At 35.7% G+C, this 16,652-nt stretch overlaps 1 protein-coding gene across 2 annotated transcripts in view; it reads right to left on the bottom strand.

Annotated features, from left to right (window-relative positions):
• The window catches only part of LOC106150496 (nicotinate phosphoribosyltransferase), a 32,717-nt gene that overhangs the window by 14,791 nt on the left and 1,274 nt on the right, over positions 1-16,652 (bottom strand). The window contains exons 2-14 of one of the 2 annotated variants that reach the window (XM_087019028.1): positions 15,988-16,158; positions 11,427-11,637; positions 10,759-10,889; positions 8,784-8,840; positions 7,149-7,264; positions 6,278-6,362; positions 5,720-5,828; positions 2,415-2,555; positions 1,973-2,057; positions 1,439-1,519; positions 1,018-1,120; positions 459-616; positions 123-230 (exon numbers count right to left, since the gene is read on the bottom strand). In XM_087019028.1, coding sequence (XP_086875154.1) covers positions 123-230; positions 459-616; positions 1,018-1,120; positions 1,439-1,519; positions 1,973-2,057; positions 2,415-2,555; positions 5,720-5,828; positions 6,278-6,362; positions 7,149-7,264; positions 8,784-8,840; positions 10,759-10,889; positions 11,427-11,637; positions 15,988-16,158 — 1,556 coding nt within the window. The remainder of the gene's footprint in view (positions 1-122; positions 231-458; positions 617-1,017; positions 1,121-1,438; positions 1,520-1,972; positions 2,058-2,414; positions 2,556-5,719; positions 5,829-6,277; positions 6,363-7,148; positions 7,265-8,783; positions 8,841-10,758; positions 10,890-11,426; positions 11,638-15,987; positions 16,159-16,652) is intronic. The other variant, XM_087019029.1, reaches the window with a different exon arrangement.

Below are 16,652 nucleotides of genomic sequence, written 5' to 3'. Positions count from 1 at the left end.
TTGAACAAGTTATCTGGTCATAAAACAACTTAAAGCACAGTACATCAATCCCGTAGTCAATCCCGTTTCAGGTGCATTCAGCGCTTGTTGCAAGACAGTTTGGAAATAATTGTTTTTCTTACCTTATATGGGGTGGGATTCAACGCCCTTTTATGGTCCGGTCTTAGTTTATTCAATGACGCCAAGGCTCTCTCTTTTATTTCTTTCATTTTGGGTAATGGCTGTTGCACCTGTGTAATAAATAAATAAATAACAAGTAAAAGCTTAAAATACTGTTACAATACCTTAAAAGAAATACTGAAAAAAGAACACATAAATTTTATCTTCCGACAACAAAGCTAATTTTGATTCAAACAAACAGTTTTCTGCGGACCAACAGCCAGAAAGAAACAAAATCCTGAAATCTAAGTCTAGCCAAACTCATTAACAAGTTTCTATTTCAACACAAAGGAACAAACCTGTCCATCTTTCCAATATAATTTGTGCAGACATTCCACATAGGCAGGTATAACATAGGCTCTTTTGGACTCTACAAAAGGGTGTCTGCAAAGGACTCTCTCCTTGACCTTGGGCGGCTCCTCCTCTGACTGGGTCATTAAGTCTAGCAGAGCATTACCTGAAAGTGAAAGTGAAAGTGTGGATTTCATTATTTTCTTTCTTTCATTCTTTTTTTAAAGTCTTGATTGATCACAACATGTACATACAAAAAAGGGAGGGTGGTTGGGCGTTTGCTTCTTTACATGTGTGCTGGACTCCAAGTGCATTGGCCAATTAAAATTTATCAATTTAAATCGTGTTTACTTGTAAGCATGAGCTGGAAGGCAACACTTTGAAAATTCTCTTTTGTAAATATCAGGCTAAATAATTGTCATTCTTTCAAAACTCTGAAATACAGGTTATTTCTCCTCATGATGTGAAAATGGCATAAATTAGGCTATCGAAGTGAATTGGTTTAGAAAAGAATGCTTAGAAATTGGGAAACCCTTCTCTACCAAATGCCTTCTGAACACCACTTACCATCACTTCCAAATAATCTGTATGCGACCTTTTTTCCTGGTGTCGTCACCTTCTCCACGTCTTGACTTAGTTTTATCCTTGCAAGGCCGTTTATCTCTACAAGCTGGAGAGAGAAATGCTCATCAATTTTTTAAGATTTATGTTGTGTCTTTGGTTACATTTACAGACCATGGGTGGAACGAGATAAATGACCATTGCTCAAACTAGCACTTAAAATTTTATCCAATTTTTCAAAATTATTGATTAACTTTTATGTCAAAATTGTTAATGAACTGCAACAAAAGGAAATTGGACAATATTATTATTTTTTTGACAGATGATCAAGACATATCATAATTTTAAAAACAGAATAATGGGGTCTTTACTTCTATCACAAAGTTTATATTCATAGCCCTATGCTGTATTTGCATCTATCACGTACCTTATACACACAGCCCAAAGCTGGCTGTTTCTTACAAGTAACTAAATGTGTTCCTATCCCATACGCATCTATGGAGTGACCCTGAAAATACATAGAATAAAAAATTTTACTTCTGAGGCGAAAGAGGACCTTTTAAAATACCATCTGGAAAATTAAAGCCATAAAGGTATGGAGCTATGGGGGATCCATGGGAATAAAAACACCCAGATAAATCCTCTCTATAACTTGTTCAATGACACAGGCCAATACAAATTTCTGGGCGTGAGAGACATTTTGTGCTATGTGTATCGAGTTTTGTATAAGTGTCATCTGACAGTGTGTAGTTCTGTGACGTGTGTCAGAAGTGACAATAGTTGCATGGAGTGTCAACTTTGACAGCTGTTGCATCAGGAATGTTAAATTTAGTGTCCAATGTTGTACTGCTTTCTTGTCATGTGACATGTGACAAATGACAAGCCTTTGTGTCACACATATCTTTTTTTTATGTCAATTACGTCAGTTGATCTGTCAGGTGACATGTGACAAAGTACCTACCTGTTGATTTAGTGAGTGAATGGTGTCCTCATCGATGTCATTGCTGGCAACTATCGTCAACTTGCCAAACCAGTCCAAGTTGAACCTGAGGAGAAAAAATGTCACAAATTATGTCAGCTGAAGCAGAAACAAATTTAAAAAGCATGTCAACTCACAGGCAAGGACTTAATGAGAATTTACACTCTGGTTGGGGCAGCTTAGCTATGTACCACATTTGGGCAGTAACATGTTGATTGTGGCCTTATACATTAGGGGGTCAACTTACATCTCAAGATTTTAAAGAGTATTTACATACTGACTGGGACTGCTAGACTTATTACTTTATAATAATACTATGCAATAGGCAGCATTATCAGTTTTCTAGCATTTGGCAAAGGGCTAGTGTTAACACCACTTTGTATGTTACTATATGTGCTACTATAAGAATTGTAAAAATACTCACTTTTCTGCCACCTTCTTAAATCTCTCCCTCAGTAGCAGGGACAGGTAGGCCAGGTCACCACTGTCCAATCTGACCCCAACTGGACGATAACCAAGGTCATGGAGGGCTAGACAGACTGCACAGAAGTTATGGACGCCAGATCTGAAGATGGGAAAATAATTATATCATTTATCTCATGCTTTCTTTGTGACAGGGGTAAATACCTACATTCAGTGGGCACTACTTCAAAACAAAACACTGAATATCCATTTTATAATTCATTTACATAACAATAAAGGCAATAGAAACAGCAACTACTGTATTTTATCTCATCCTTTTGGTATGACTGGACTATGTAATCAAAGGCCAAATATATGTTTCTTTGTTCAAAATTCACAAAGCTATAATTTTTTTCTTTTAAGTGCAGGTGGTCCTCAAGTTTTGATTCTTTACTTTTTTTTTCTTTTCAACTGTCACATTTTCGAAGTCTCTAACCTTGAAATCCTCAATAATCATAACATCTTCATTTTTTTATATTTCTAAATTCCTCCTATAGTCTAGTGAGATTTTTGAAAAAAGGCTCTGCATAAGAAGCAAGGGGCATTTTGGGGTAAAAGTTGGGAACCAGGCTTGATAGCATAATTTTGGGATGCTGAATCCGATTTACCCGGTTCCCAAGCGAAATTTTGCGTTTTTAACAGTCTAATTTGCAAAAAAACAAAATGGCCGCCAGATTTCCTATTTTCTGCAATATCTCTGGAACTAGACAGGCAAATATTACAAATGAAGTGTCTTAACCTATATTTTCAGGGTCGAGGAACATTATTAAGATGTTTCTGTTAGAATTAGATTTACGCAATTTTCCAAAATATGCAAATTAGGATCGCCATTACTGAAAAACCGTTTTACTTCTGTATCTCTGTAACTAGGCAAGCAAACATGACAAATGAAGTGTCTACACCTATGTTCTCAGGGTCAGGGAATGTGATAAATCAGATTTCTTGTCTGATGGGTAGCACTGACTTTGTGAATCATGTCCGAGTAGCACATTTTATTGTTTCTTCCCTGTATCTGTCAAACACTAGTCAATCTGCTGATAGTTAGAACCTGCCTTCAGAACTGCTCTTACGTACGTGTCAGCCAAATTACCAAAGGTCACTGCATTGTCAGACCTTCCCAGTGAAATTGCCAGTGCTTGCCCATCAATTATAAGGCAAGATGAGCAGAGGCGGATCCAGGATTATTTGAAGGGGGAGTCCGCGGATGCAAATACCGCTTGCTTCTGCGGTTATGTCGTAACAACTGGATAAAGACAACTCTTGCTGTACAAAATGAGTGCCAAATTACCATTCAAAAGCATGTTTCTAGAACTCTAGTGAATGCAAGGCTACTTTTAGCTGGTTAACTCTATGAACAGAGCAACATGGTGGGCTAGACGCCATTTGCGGTTCCAGGCACAGCACTGGGTTCATGTAGATTTTTACAGATGAGGCAGGGTTTGAATTCCACCACCGCGATGGCTGAATCAGAGTCAGAAGGTTTCCAGACGAGTTACTGCACGAGGATTGTGTCACACTACAGTGACTTGTGGCCGTGGCAGTATCTCTGTATGGGCCGGTTTCCACTCTGGAGCCAAAACAATATTGGTGGCAATTGACGGAAACTTCAACCAGATAAAATACAGGGACATTTTAGAGAGTACTTGCTGCAATTTGCAAGAAGGTACTTCCAGGACAACTTCATCCTGCAAGATGACAATGCCCGACCACACCATGCCCATGCAATAACTGCTTTTCTGCAAAACCAAGAGGTAAACCAGTTGCCTTGGCCGACGAAATTCCCCTGACATGAATTCTATAGAAAACCAGTGGGCATAAATCGCTAGCAGAATCAAGAGTTTACCCGTCCAGCCTACAAATCGGCACAAGCTTATGCAATCTCTGACTAATGCGTGTAACAAAATACTGGATCACACTCTCAGAAACCTCTCTGCATGGAATGAGGGCTCTGGTTGCAGCTAGAAGAGGCTGCACGCGTTGTTATCAGTTTCCATTTTTCACATTTGTCTTGATGATTCTTTTGTGTGAGAGAAAATCCTTACCAACTGATATTCTTGATAATATCGAGTTCTTAAGAATTTAATATCTCGTTGTTATCAGCTATAAAATTATCCATGCGCTGTTTATAACGCTGATATGAATACGTATTTAAATCAAATTTTTGATGATGTATTCACAAGGGTTGATTTATTAAATCCATATCGAACACGATAACAAGTGTTTTTTTCATCCATTACTAATATATAGGAAAAAAGAAAATATGTTTGAAAAAACCCATTTTAAATGTGAGGTCTGTACATTGCATCACATGAATAAGATGATTCGGCAAATCCCTCCATTGCATTAATAAGGTAATCTTTTTTAAATCTAGGTAAAAGGGGCAGTTGTGTGATCCAATATGTTTACATCCCAATGGCAGCGCAGTATTTAATTGCAAAATTCAATTCAGATTCGAATAATTGCTACAGTGTGACAGTGTAGCACTCATTGCTGATTTGATTATAGTGAAAATGTCTTAATCACTTTCCCTAATGCTAAAAACATGGGTGTGGGCACTTAATATGTCATGTTTGCTTGCCTAGTTAACGCAAAAGCAGTTCTGAAGGCAGGTTCTAACTATCAGCAGATTGACTTGTGTTTGACAGATACAGGGAAGAAACAATAAAAGGTGCTACTCGGACATGATTCACAAAGTCAGTGCTACCCAAAAGACAAGACATCTGATTTATCACATTCCCTGACCCTGATAACATAGGTGTAGACACTTCATTTGTCATGTTTGCTTGCCTAGTTACAGAGATACAGAAGTAAAATGGTTTTTCAATAATGGCGATCCTAATTTGCATATTTTGGAAAATTGAGTAAATCTAATTCTAACAGAAACATCTTAATAATGTTCCTCGACCCTGAAAATATAGGTAAAGACACTTCATTTGTAATATTTGCCTGTCTAGTTCCAGAGATATTGCAGAAAATAGGAAATCTGGCGGCCATTTTGTTTTTTTGCAAATAAGACCGTTAAAAACGCAAAATTTCGCTTGGGAACCGGGTAAATCGGATTCAGCATCCCAAAATTATGCCAATAAGCCTGGTTCCCAACTTTTACCCCAAAATGCCCCTACCATTCATCTTTTGTGGAAATCCCACTAGACTACTACCCTTTTACATAAAAATCTCTCACTTAAAAATAAAACTAAGAGCACAATTTCTTCTTCATCTCAAAAACGAAAAAAAAAAAATCTCAGGACACTAGGGTCAAAGTCTTACTTCATGACATCATAGGTATCCAGGAGGGCCAGGAAGCCAGTGGGGAAGGCGCGGGCGTAGGACACAAAGGCGGCCAACTCACCCATGTGAACCTGGTCTATGGGGAAACCTGGGGAAAAATGGAAGGTGAAAATGAGGGTATTACTAATATATAGGCCAACTTCATGTAGAGCTGTACAGTTTTCCCCATTTCATGCCAGTTTGTGTCAAATTAAAAGCCTCGCTACTATGTAAACATATCCCACATGCTCAACACACCCAGTTAAATGTATAAACTTTGAGTGGAACATAAGGGTTAGTAGCCCCCCCCCCCCCCCCCCCCCACACACACACACACACCATGTAACATTTTATATATAATGACCAGTAAAATTGTTGAGAGACATAATACTGTACTACTTGTAGTGAAAAAAAGCCACACAGCCACTGTATTTTGAATGAAAGTGCATGGCATGGGGTTGGAGAGGAAAAAATTGCTCTTCTTTACTCACATGAGGGAAGTTTTTAGCATCACATCTTTAAAATCAAAATATAACGCAACACACCATTAGTACTCACCTAATACTTTGGAAAGCTCCTCCAATTTCTGCTCACACAGACTGACAAAATCTACCGTTTTTGAGCCATCCTTTGCTGTCATAGTCTAAAAATATTTCATTGATAGAAGAAAATCAAGCACATACAATTACAACCCTTTCCCTTTAAAAATCTAATTAAATATTATTGATATTTTACTCATTTATCTACTTCTCTTTAATATTTTTTCTGAAACTGAATAATTATATAGTTAAGTCATTTAAGCATATCAATCAGTAAAGCTCATAAAAGCTAAGAATAGGAAATTCATTTCCAAGTTCCCCCTCCTTGCCCCTCCTAACACTTAATTCCCCTCCAAACACTTAAAGGGATAATAACTCTTCGTATGAGATCTATATTTCACAATAAAGACATTTTGAATAACTCATAGAAATATAATATATTCTGTTTTACCACAAAAACGGCAGTTATAGCTATTGTTCTGATATCTGAGCTTGTCTTTAGACCACGTGACCTCCATTGATGGCTACACTCTCTTAAAATCTCTTAAGAGATTTTAACAAAAAACCAAACTTTTTAGAAAAAAACCAGGGACTAACTTTGAATGTAAAAATGGATTCATTAACCATTGGTAAGTATGGGAAAATTGTTGTTTACTCCAGGAAAATTCATTTTTTGGCCGAAACAAAGAGTTATTATCCCTTTAAAGCTTTAAAATAGAAACCATGGCGTTTCCCAGGATTGGGTGTACAGATGTAAGTTGGGGAAAAAGTACCTTCAAGTTAGAAGACATGAAGTGATACAATATTTACAATCTGCCAAGATGTTCCGATCCCTATTGATGTGTTTAAGTTGATAATGGAATGTCCCAAATGGTTGACATGATACTTACTCTCTCATGGACGTCATCCAACTTCTCGTAGGAGGTGACAAACGCATGGGCATGCGTTCCCTTTACAGGTATGTCAAAGAGCTTTCCTGCCAGGACGTTGCTTGTGCCATCAAATCCTTAAATTAGAAGATCAATCAACTGAGTGAACATGTATGAGGGGAAATTTCTAAATTACATTTAAGAATGACCAAAGAAACTTATATGTATTACATTTTCCTTTGTGTGACTATTTAACATGTTTTAGTACACCTGTATAAAGAATACAAACATTAAATTAAGGCATATATAAAATTTATACATTTACTGTTCTAAAAAGTAACCTGTGACCAAAATTATCAAAATCAAAGAACTATGCCCAAAAGCCCAAGCAAAATTTATGGAACCCATATTCCAGGTGCATTTCATTTTGGTATCAGTTGGCATATGACAGATAATATCATTTAAATAACAAAACATCACTGTTTGTGTGCAAATTAATCAGCTTGAAATCCTTGTTTTTCATCAATTTTTTTATCAAGAATTTAAATCAGTTTTACAGTGTTCACTTTTATTTTGAACAAATTCAACAGAGCAGCACAAAACTTTTATTACACCAACAGAGGGCAGCATATTAGGATAATAAATAAATAAATAAATAAATAAATAAATAAATAAATAAATACAACACAGTTATGAAGTCTCACAATCTTTCTCACTTTAAAATAAAAACATATATAGAAGCCTGAGCTACCAAAATCACAAAACAGGATGAAGGGCATGACAGTGCAGGACTTACAGAATCTACGACCACTGCAACACAAAACCTTGTTTTTTCCACACAATGAAATCACGTGATAAAAATAATCTTGCTGTCAAAAAAAATCAGGCACATAATATTAAGACATATTCATTAAAAATACATGAAGCAGATCCAGACATGTTTTGAAAGAAGTTGGAAGGGATTCAGGCACAGATAATAAACATTACAGTAGTAATTACTGTTCTTTTACGTGTGTACAATTTAGAATAATAATAATAATAAACATAGAAAAAGTTCATTGTTTATAGATTTTTTTCCCACTGAAATAAAGTGAAAAGTAACTGTGGTCCATATTTCAAAAATGGGTATTTTGCAAAATAATAATAATAATAATAATAATAATAAATACAAATGTTAAACATTTTTTAAAATGTAAAACATAAAACATTATCTGGATCCACCTCAACTAAAACACCTGACCAATGGAGCAGAAAGAGAAGAAAAGCAGCTTGCCGCAGCAGCAATGATTTCAGTACGATTTCTACACAGTTTTCATCCAAAATACAGGGAGATCCAAACACTTCAAAATCTAACCTTTCACTTATTGCAATTAAAAAATTATTTAAGGGAAAACTATGAGTGCTCTTCATATCTGATTCTCTGCTTTTATATTGTTGAATTTGGAAAAAATATTAATGTTTACATAAAAAAGAAAAGGAAAACTGTTTGTTTCATAAAATAAATGTAATAACTAAACAATTAATAGAAAATACAGAGAATTTCAAAACTGCAGCAGAGGGCAGCACAGATCACTTATTTTTCCATAATAATTTGGACCTCCCTGTACAAGCATAATCACAACAGAGATGGGGAAAACGACACCAAAATTTTGCTACCCTCTGTAGGTATCCCATAGAGTTTACAAGCCAGTACATTTGTTGTGCCATCAAATCCTACAAAGACAAAATGGTCCATCAACTGATTGCACAGTGTCAAAGATTGGTATATGCTTGGTTTGGCAGTGTGTAAGGGGTGACAGTGTGTTTCATATGCCAGAGCATTTGGTGTGAGAATGTGTTAGATGTGACAGTGTGTTTGTTATGGCAGTGTGTTAAATTTGACAGTGTGTTTGTTATGGCAGTGTGTTAGATGTGAGTGTGTTAGATGTGACAGTGTGTTTGTTATGGCAGTGTGTTAGGTGTGCCAGTGTGTTTGTTATGGCAGTGTGTTAGGTGTGACAGTGTGTTTGTTATAGCAGTGTGTTAGGTGTGACAGTGTGTTTGTTATGGCAGTGTGTTAGGTGTGCCAGTGTGTTTGTTATGGCAGTGTGTTAGGTGTGACAGTGTGTTTGTTATGGCAGTGTGTTAGGTGTGACAGTGTGTTTGTTATGGCAGTGTGTTAGGTGTGCCAGTGTGTTTGTTATAGCAGTGTGTTAGGTGTGACAGTGTGTTTGTTATGGCAGTGTGTTAGGTGTGCCAGTGTGTTTGTTATGGCAGTGTGTTAGGTGTGACAGTGTGTTTGTTATGGCAGTGTGTTAGGTGTGCCAGTGTGTTTGTTATGGCAGTGTGTTAGGTGTGCCAGTGTGTTTGTTATGGCAGTGTGTTAGGTGTGACAGTGTGTTTGTTATGGCAGTGTGTTAGGTGTGCCAGTGTGTTTGTTATGGCAGTGTGTTAGGTGTGCCAGTGTGTTTGTTATGGCAGTGTGTTAGGTGTGCCAGTGTGTTTGTTATGGCAGTGTGTTAGGTGTGACAGTGTGTTTGTTATGGCAGTGTGTTAGGTGTGCCAGTGTGTTTGTTATGGCAGTGTGTTAGGTGTGCCAGTGTGTTTGTTATGGCAGTGTGTTAGGTGTGACAGTGTGCTTGATTGGCAGTGTGTTAGGTGTGCCAGAGCATTCGGAGTGACAGTGTTTAAGGTGTGAATATGTCTTAGACCCCATTCCCAGAGATTAGATCGATCCAACTAGATCGACCTAACTCCCTGGGGGTTCACGCTAAATAACTGTCAGCTGAGAGGGCACGAAAGTTAATTACCCCCTTACAGCTTGTAGTAGGCGGGACGGACATTTAAGCCGGATTATCTGACAGTAATCTAGTGAGACTCCCCACGGGGATAGATCAATCTAAAATCTATGGTAATGCGCCCTTAGTGACATAACAGTATGTTATGTGTGAGGTGTTGTATGACAGTGTATTAGTTATATAACTGTGTGTTAGGTGTGTCTTGTGTTAGGTAAATAAAACACTGTGTGTTATAGTAGCGTTTCTTATATAACAGTGCAGTGGTTGCGAGTTAGTACAGTGGGGAATTTCAATACGTCAGTCAGTACAATGTCTCTGGACTATGAGAGGAAAGTCGTGTCTAAATCAGGTCTAAATGAGACAGAGTCTAAACAACCCAAATTATGTCACCAGGTGACCATATCACACAGGGAACCCACAATAACACATCAATAATAAAAATCCCAATCCCATGTTTTCTCAGCAATCTGGTTGCACGGTTTCATCAATTAAGTCTAGGTACTATGGAGTCAAAGTTGCTCCGGACGTGAGTATCACATCAAGCTTATGATATTTAACATTTTAAGTGATCAAATGGCAAACTCTGCATTGTAATGCCACGATTAAATCTAATGTTTGGCCAAGTCTCTTTTTTTTTTGTCCGTGTAAATGGGGTTGAAACAGTACATAACATTTGACTATTTTTAAACGTATAAATGGGGAAAAATGTGTAACACATTTTGTCATTTATTTTCATATTAACAGGAAGAGAATTGTACAGAACTTTTGCATCTTTTTGCCAGTGTAAAAAAAATAATAATAATAATAATAATAATAATAATAAAATAAATAAATAAATAAAGATTAAAACCTACCTCCAATGTAACAGTACCGAGAGGCAGACAGCCCTCCGTCAGGACCTTGTGCTCTGCGTAAGCCAAACTCTAACAGCTGCTTGTCTTGGCCTGCGGCTAGGCGAAACCTGGCAGCATTTGTGGCAACTAGACTGTGGAAATACAAGTTCGTTAGTTGATTAATTTGGTAATTTTAATTGACAGTATTTGTTCCCTTGTCACACACTAATTAAGTAAATATAAATTCTTTATGATGCGCACAGACACCTTCATGTACTGATGCAGATGTCAAAATATATCTGTGAGAGTCATAAAAAAATTAGTTTGTGACAAAAGAACAAATACTACCAACAGACTATGTAAATAAAAACAAAGCCACTATGGTCATAATTATAAATGCCATTTGTAGCATTATCATTAGTAAACTAAGAAAACGGATCAGGAGATTAATGAAAAATTCAGACTGATCAAACTGCAATTTCTTGGATTTGATCTTACACAGTTGTTCAGCTATTTGCTCAATGTGCATTCAATTTAATATGCTTATTCATCTCAGAAACAGAGGTATATAAACACAACTAAAAGAAAACAGAACAAACAAATTTTATCTATTTCTTAAATGTACATTTAACTTGAATGTTTTTCATTTATAAATACCACTAAGATATTTAGTATTCCAGTCGACAAACCTAGCATAATTGACTAAGTTGAGCAATGTGGTCTCCAGGAGCTGTACAACAGGAAGAGGGCCCTCCAGGCGTATAATGGGAACTCTGGGAAATACCACGGACCCCTCGTCCACGGCGTAGACTATGACGTCCTTCGCTGTAAGGTTGTGCAGGAATTCAAAGAATTCTTCTTCTGTGGTGGGAGGTAGAATCGTCCTCAGGTACTCGATGTCTTGATGAAAGAGTAAGGAATATTAAAATTACTCAAGGAATTATCAACAGCAAGTATTCATATTTGAGGGGTTTCACCTTTTAGACCCCATTCCCATAGATTTTAGATCGATCTATCCCTGTGGGAGTCTCACTAAATTACTGTCAGCTTAGCCAGCTTAAGCATCTGTCCTGCCTACTAAAAGCTGCAAGGGAGTAATTAACTATGGTGTGCGCTCGGCTGACTGCAATTTAGCGTGAACCCCCAGGAAGTTAGGTCGATCTAAATCTAAATCTCTGGATGGATCTAAATCTCTGGGAATGCACCCTTACAGTCTGAATTGAGAAAGATTAGTTGCTTTGCAGGGGATGATGTAGACATAGAAATCATGATATTGGGACATTTTCAAACGCGGATAGGATACCAATAAAAATCAATTCAAAATATTATTGAACTATTGCCCTGCTATCACAACATTAACACCCCAGGTTCTGGGATCAATTGATTTTATCACAACGGTCTTACTTCAACAGCACAACAACAACTCTTATTCCAATAACAGAAATGCATTAGCTAACACCAAGAAAATCAATTCTCCACACTACGGCTTTCTAGACGCACGCTTCCTCAACGAGAAATGCCAAATACACATTTATTCTGCAGCAGGGAATTCAAATACTTATGATATATTTCATCATGGAAAAATCAATATAAATATAGAGCAAATTGTAATGAAGTATCCTTATCTACATACATTTAATATGGCACATCTACCGTATATCATTTTCATGCAATAATTAAGTATTTCTTTAATTCAGATGAATAAATGCCATTTGCATTAACAATGTTCAAGTGTAGTAAAATAATTTATGTTTGTTATCCCCAAGCTTCTGCTTTTGACAACACTCCATCTTAAAATATGCACTTAACTTTGACTAGTAGCAATATCTTATGGTGAAACGTGTACATTTCAAAGGTTAAATCATTAACCTAATGTCACGTATTTTAGCCTATTAGCAAAGAGTTCTGAGAATTTCAGAAAAGGTGGAATATTATGGAAACATCTCTTCTTCAGTTTTCCATTGTAGTGGAGCATTAAAGAAACTTTTTAAAAAAGGAAAAAAAAATAATTTCATTTTTCCAGAGCGGATTTAATCAATAATCAAGGATGAGACTGTCATTTAAACCTTTCCTTTCTGCAGCCTTTGTGCAACCATGAAACTGGCATCACTGTGGTCATAGAAAGGAGGCACAAGCATCGCTTTGGTTGCAAAATGAATGCTCAATGATCAGCCAGTTGTCAGCATGTTAAGTATTATAATAATTATTATTATTTTCTTTTTTATAATTATTTTTTTCAACTCTCAAACATTGCTGTACTTCGGGATGCAGAAAGGATGCTGTCCAGTGTAAAGGGGGGCTTTAGTGATCTGGTCAGAAAAAATGGACTCAGTCCACAGGGCTGCCTAGACCAATAACAGTTTTGGCTCCCAAAAAGTTTGAAATACACCTATAGTAGGAAAATTCTCATCCCTGAATAATGACACTCTTTTTACACTTTTTGATAGGATTTACATTATAATCTTTATAACTAAAGGCTATTGCTACTGGCCTAATGCTCGTGAGAAAGAATTTTTACAATTTGGGTGTGTTGAGCATCAGTTTTAGTACTAGCATTCTATTTAAATAAATAATATGATTCACCTGATGTTAGTATGCCAGCCTAGAGTCTCTTCATACACTAGAAAGTTTACGGTCTTCTTAAGAGCTTAATAATTTAAACAACATGCACTATCAATGCTGGTTGTATCCCTTACCTCAACCTTGCTGGAGGAAGATGAACAGAACACAAAAGCTTGGCATTGGGCAACCCTCATAATCATGTGTTTAATCTTTCAATTTCTCCAACCTAGTCTTAGACAAGTGCAGTAAATGTTGAGCACATTATAAACACTGTGACGTTTTAATTTAGTTTAAGTGAAAGTTCAAATTTTGATTTGAATTACTTATTCATTATTATCATTATTATTATTTAATTTATTTATTTTTTGGCTAAATTTCAACTGTTGATTTTGTTTAAAATTTTGGTTTGGTCAAATTTATTGAGATATGTTGCCAAAAGATATTAGTCCGAAATCCAAAAGTTAACCCAGCATGCCAAAAATATAGGCAAATGCATTCGATGAACACAAAGATTACTAAAATAAAAAGAGAGAAAGCACTTGCAATAATGATGGTATTGTACCTTTTATCAATTTTTATCATTTTTGTTCATAATTTGGGTTTGGCCAAATTTATTCATGCATTTGACTAAAAAGCATTTCTAATAGTTTACACAGCAAGCCAAAAAATATGTGCAAATATAAATAGGAAAACAGAGAATGTTGAAAAAAAAAAAGAGTTAGAAAACATATTCCATTATGATGGTATTGTTAAACAACAATTTTGTGAATGTATGACTGGCATAATTATGATCCCTAACAATGCATACACACAGTTAAATTTGTCTAAGTATAATGTTGTTTTGTTATTTAGTGTTTAAATTCATTTATCCAGATAACTTCTGTCTTTTTTTAACCAATTTTATTAAAAAATTTGGCTTGGAAAATAGGTTACATTAAGCTCATAGAGCCAAATGGAGGTATCTGTATAAATATAAGACGTCATAAAAGCAGAATTATAATAATAATTTTTAAAAAAAACTTAGATTGTGTATAAGGGTAGTGTAAAACAACAATTCTACTGTAAGCTCATACAATCAAATGCTGGCAGTGTGATTTCAGAGAGTGCTAAAAAATGAAACACTTACAACAATCTGTATTTACATGGGTTAAAGTTTTAAAAACTGAAAATCCTGAAAACATAGCTGGCAATTTCTCAAACAATTTAGACAAGATGAAAATAACCTTGTGTTCAAAGGTTCGATAAAAACAAAAACAAATTAAAAATATTATAATACAATAAAATAAAAGAAATATTTTTAACCTGCAAACTGCTTTCCTTCTAAACATATACCCAGTCTGTGCCAAAAACTTTTAAGACTACTAGCCCTTCGGGCTAGCAGACTCTCAAACTTTACTAGCCCGAACCAAAAAACACTAGCCCAATTTAAATAATTCATTAAAAAAGTTTAAGCAGATGTTGTAAAGAGTTGTGGTACCATACTGTACTTTCTTGTAAACCTTATTATAGAAGTAGAGCAAGTGAATAACAAAGTCAATCAGGTTCATTTTCAGTTAATGGGGTGGTAAAATTGATTTTACCACCCCATCAACTGAAAATGAATATAAATCAACTAAATATATTTAATTATTTAATATTGAAAAAAATCCCTTTTTTAATATGTAATACTGAATATAGTTACCCTTACTTTTCATATTTTTATAATACCTTTCTTTCCATTTTTATATGCAATCAATTTTTTTTTAAATTCCTATTCTTTTTATTGACAATGGCTCTTTTCCGACAATGTATTACCAATTACATTGGTATATAATGCCACTTCTAAATTAAAATACATAGGTGCTGTAAGGGTAATTAAACAAACGTCTTGCAATTTTTTTGGTTACAATTCTTTTGGTTATACATTTGTAAAAACAACTTTTCAAGGACTTTACCAGGACAAAGTGTGGAGGGGTAGCCATGGCATAAACCCAACTATTCCACATTGTCAAGAATAGTTCATAGGGTATTTATGTCACATGTAACTGCCTGGGTCTTATTGTTTTTAAAAGGCAATAAGCAAAGGAAAATGTATTAACTCGTGGATATTAAAATTATAAATAAAAAATTATAAACAAAAAGGAAATAGAATACTACACCCCTCAGTCTGCTAAGTGGTCCTAACCCAAATGTTCTATGAGATAATGCATACATTACACTTGCTTCGGAGACAGTGTTGTTTTGACAAAACCTGTTGCTAGTACCAAGGAATTCCGGTCTGATCCAGTAACTTGATTGACAGCAATTTGTAGTCATGACAACAAACTGGTCAAATAAAAAGATGCCGACACGCTGATCAGACAGACTGCTGCTATAAATAACTACAGTGAAGTTATTTATAGCAACTAATCAATATTCAGTAGTTTGAGCTAGGTGTGAGATTTTTCAACTGAGAGGCATATCATACTATCTAGAAACGTCAAATTAGAGGCAGGGACAAAGAAGACTGGCGACTTATATTTTTGAAATCTTACTGAGTGTTACAATAGGCTCAAAATTTCAACTAGCCCGTTCGGGCTAGTGCTTTATAAAATTTCAACTTTTTTACTAGCCCGGTGCCACTTTAGGTGGGCAATTGCCTCGGGCTAGTGCCTAACGTCGCAGACTGTATACCATCACATTTTTTAAGAACTCAGATATTCTTCTTACCATCTGTTGTATAATGGAAGTGTTCCAGAAACTTGATACATTCCTCTAACCCAGCAAATATCGTGAATTCTCCTCGGAAAGGATTTCTTCTGAAGAAAAGGTCGAACACCGCAGTGTCTTCATATTTCTGGCTTTTCCAGTAGGCGTATGCCATTGTGATTTGGTATAAATCTGCAAGGATAAGAACACGAATATAATTTTTAAAAGTGTTCGTAAAGCAGCCTTACAAGTGTATAAAATATCACATGATTGTGTACTTACTTTATTGTATTAAGTAAGGTAACAATTATTTAAGTGGTATTAATATGTCATGTCATGTTATTCATTATTTTCCTTATTGTATACATGTATATATACTACTCTTCATAGATAAGTGAGCCAGTAAATGGTATACCATGTACATATTTAGTGTTCAATAAACATTATTATTATAATTGTTAAAAGTTCATAAAACACGTGCAAAAAAGTCCTTTACTTTCCTCTCAGTTGTGTATGGAAAGATCTCCTACTATTAATGATTCATAGAATCAAAAGAGACAATCAGAGTTGAGACTGCTATTTAGTGAAAAAGTTGGAAAATATGGCATGGAGTCCAAGGGGCTGCCTAGGCCAGTGGAAATTTTGGCTCCCAAAACATCTGAAATCTGCTGATAATCAGAAAAATC

Source organism: Lingula anatina, chromosome 8 (assembly GCF_051362555.1).
Source record: "Lingula anatina isolate TDL-2025a chromosome 8, LinAna3.0, whole genome shotgun sequence".
Classification (NCBI taxonomy): Eukaryota; Metazoa; Brachiopoda; class Lingulata; order Lingulida; family Lingulidae; genus Lingula; species Lingula anatina.
This window is presented reverse-complemented; position numbering and strand designations above follow the sequence as displayed.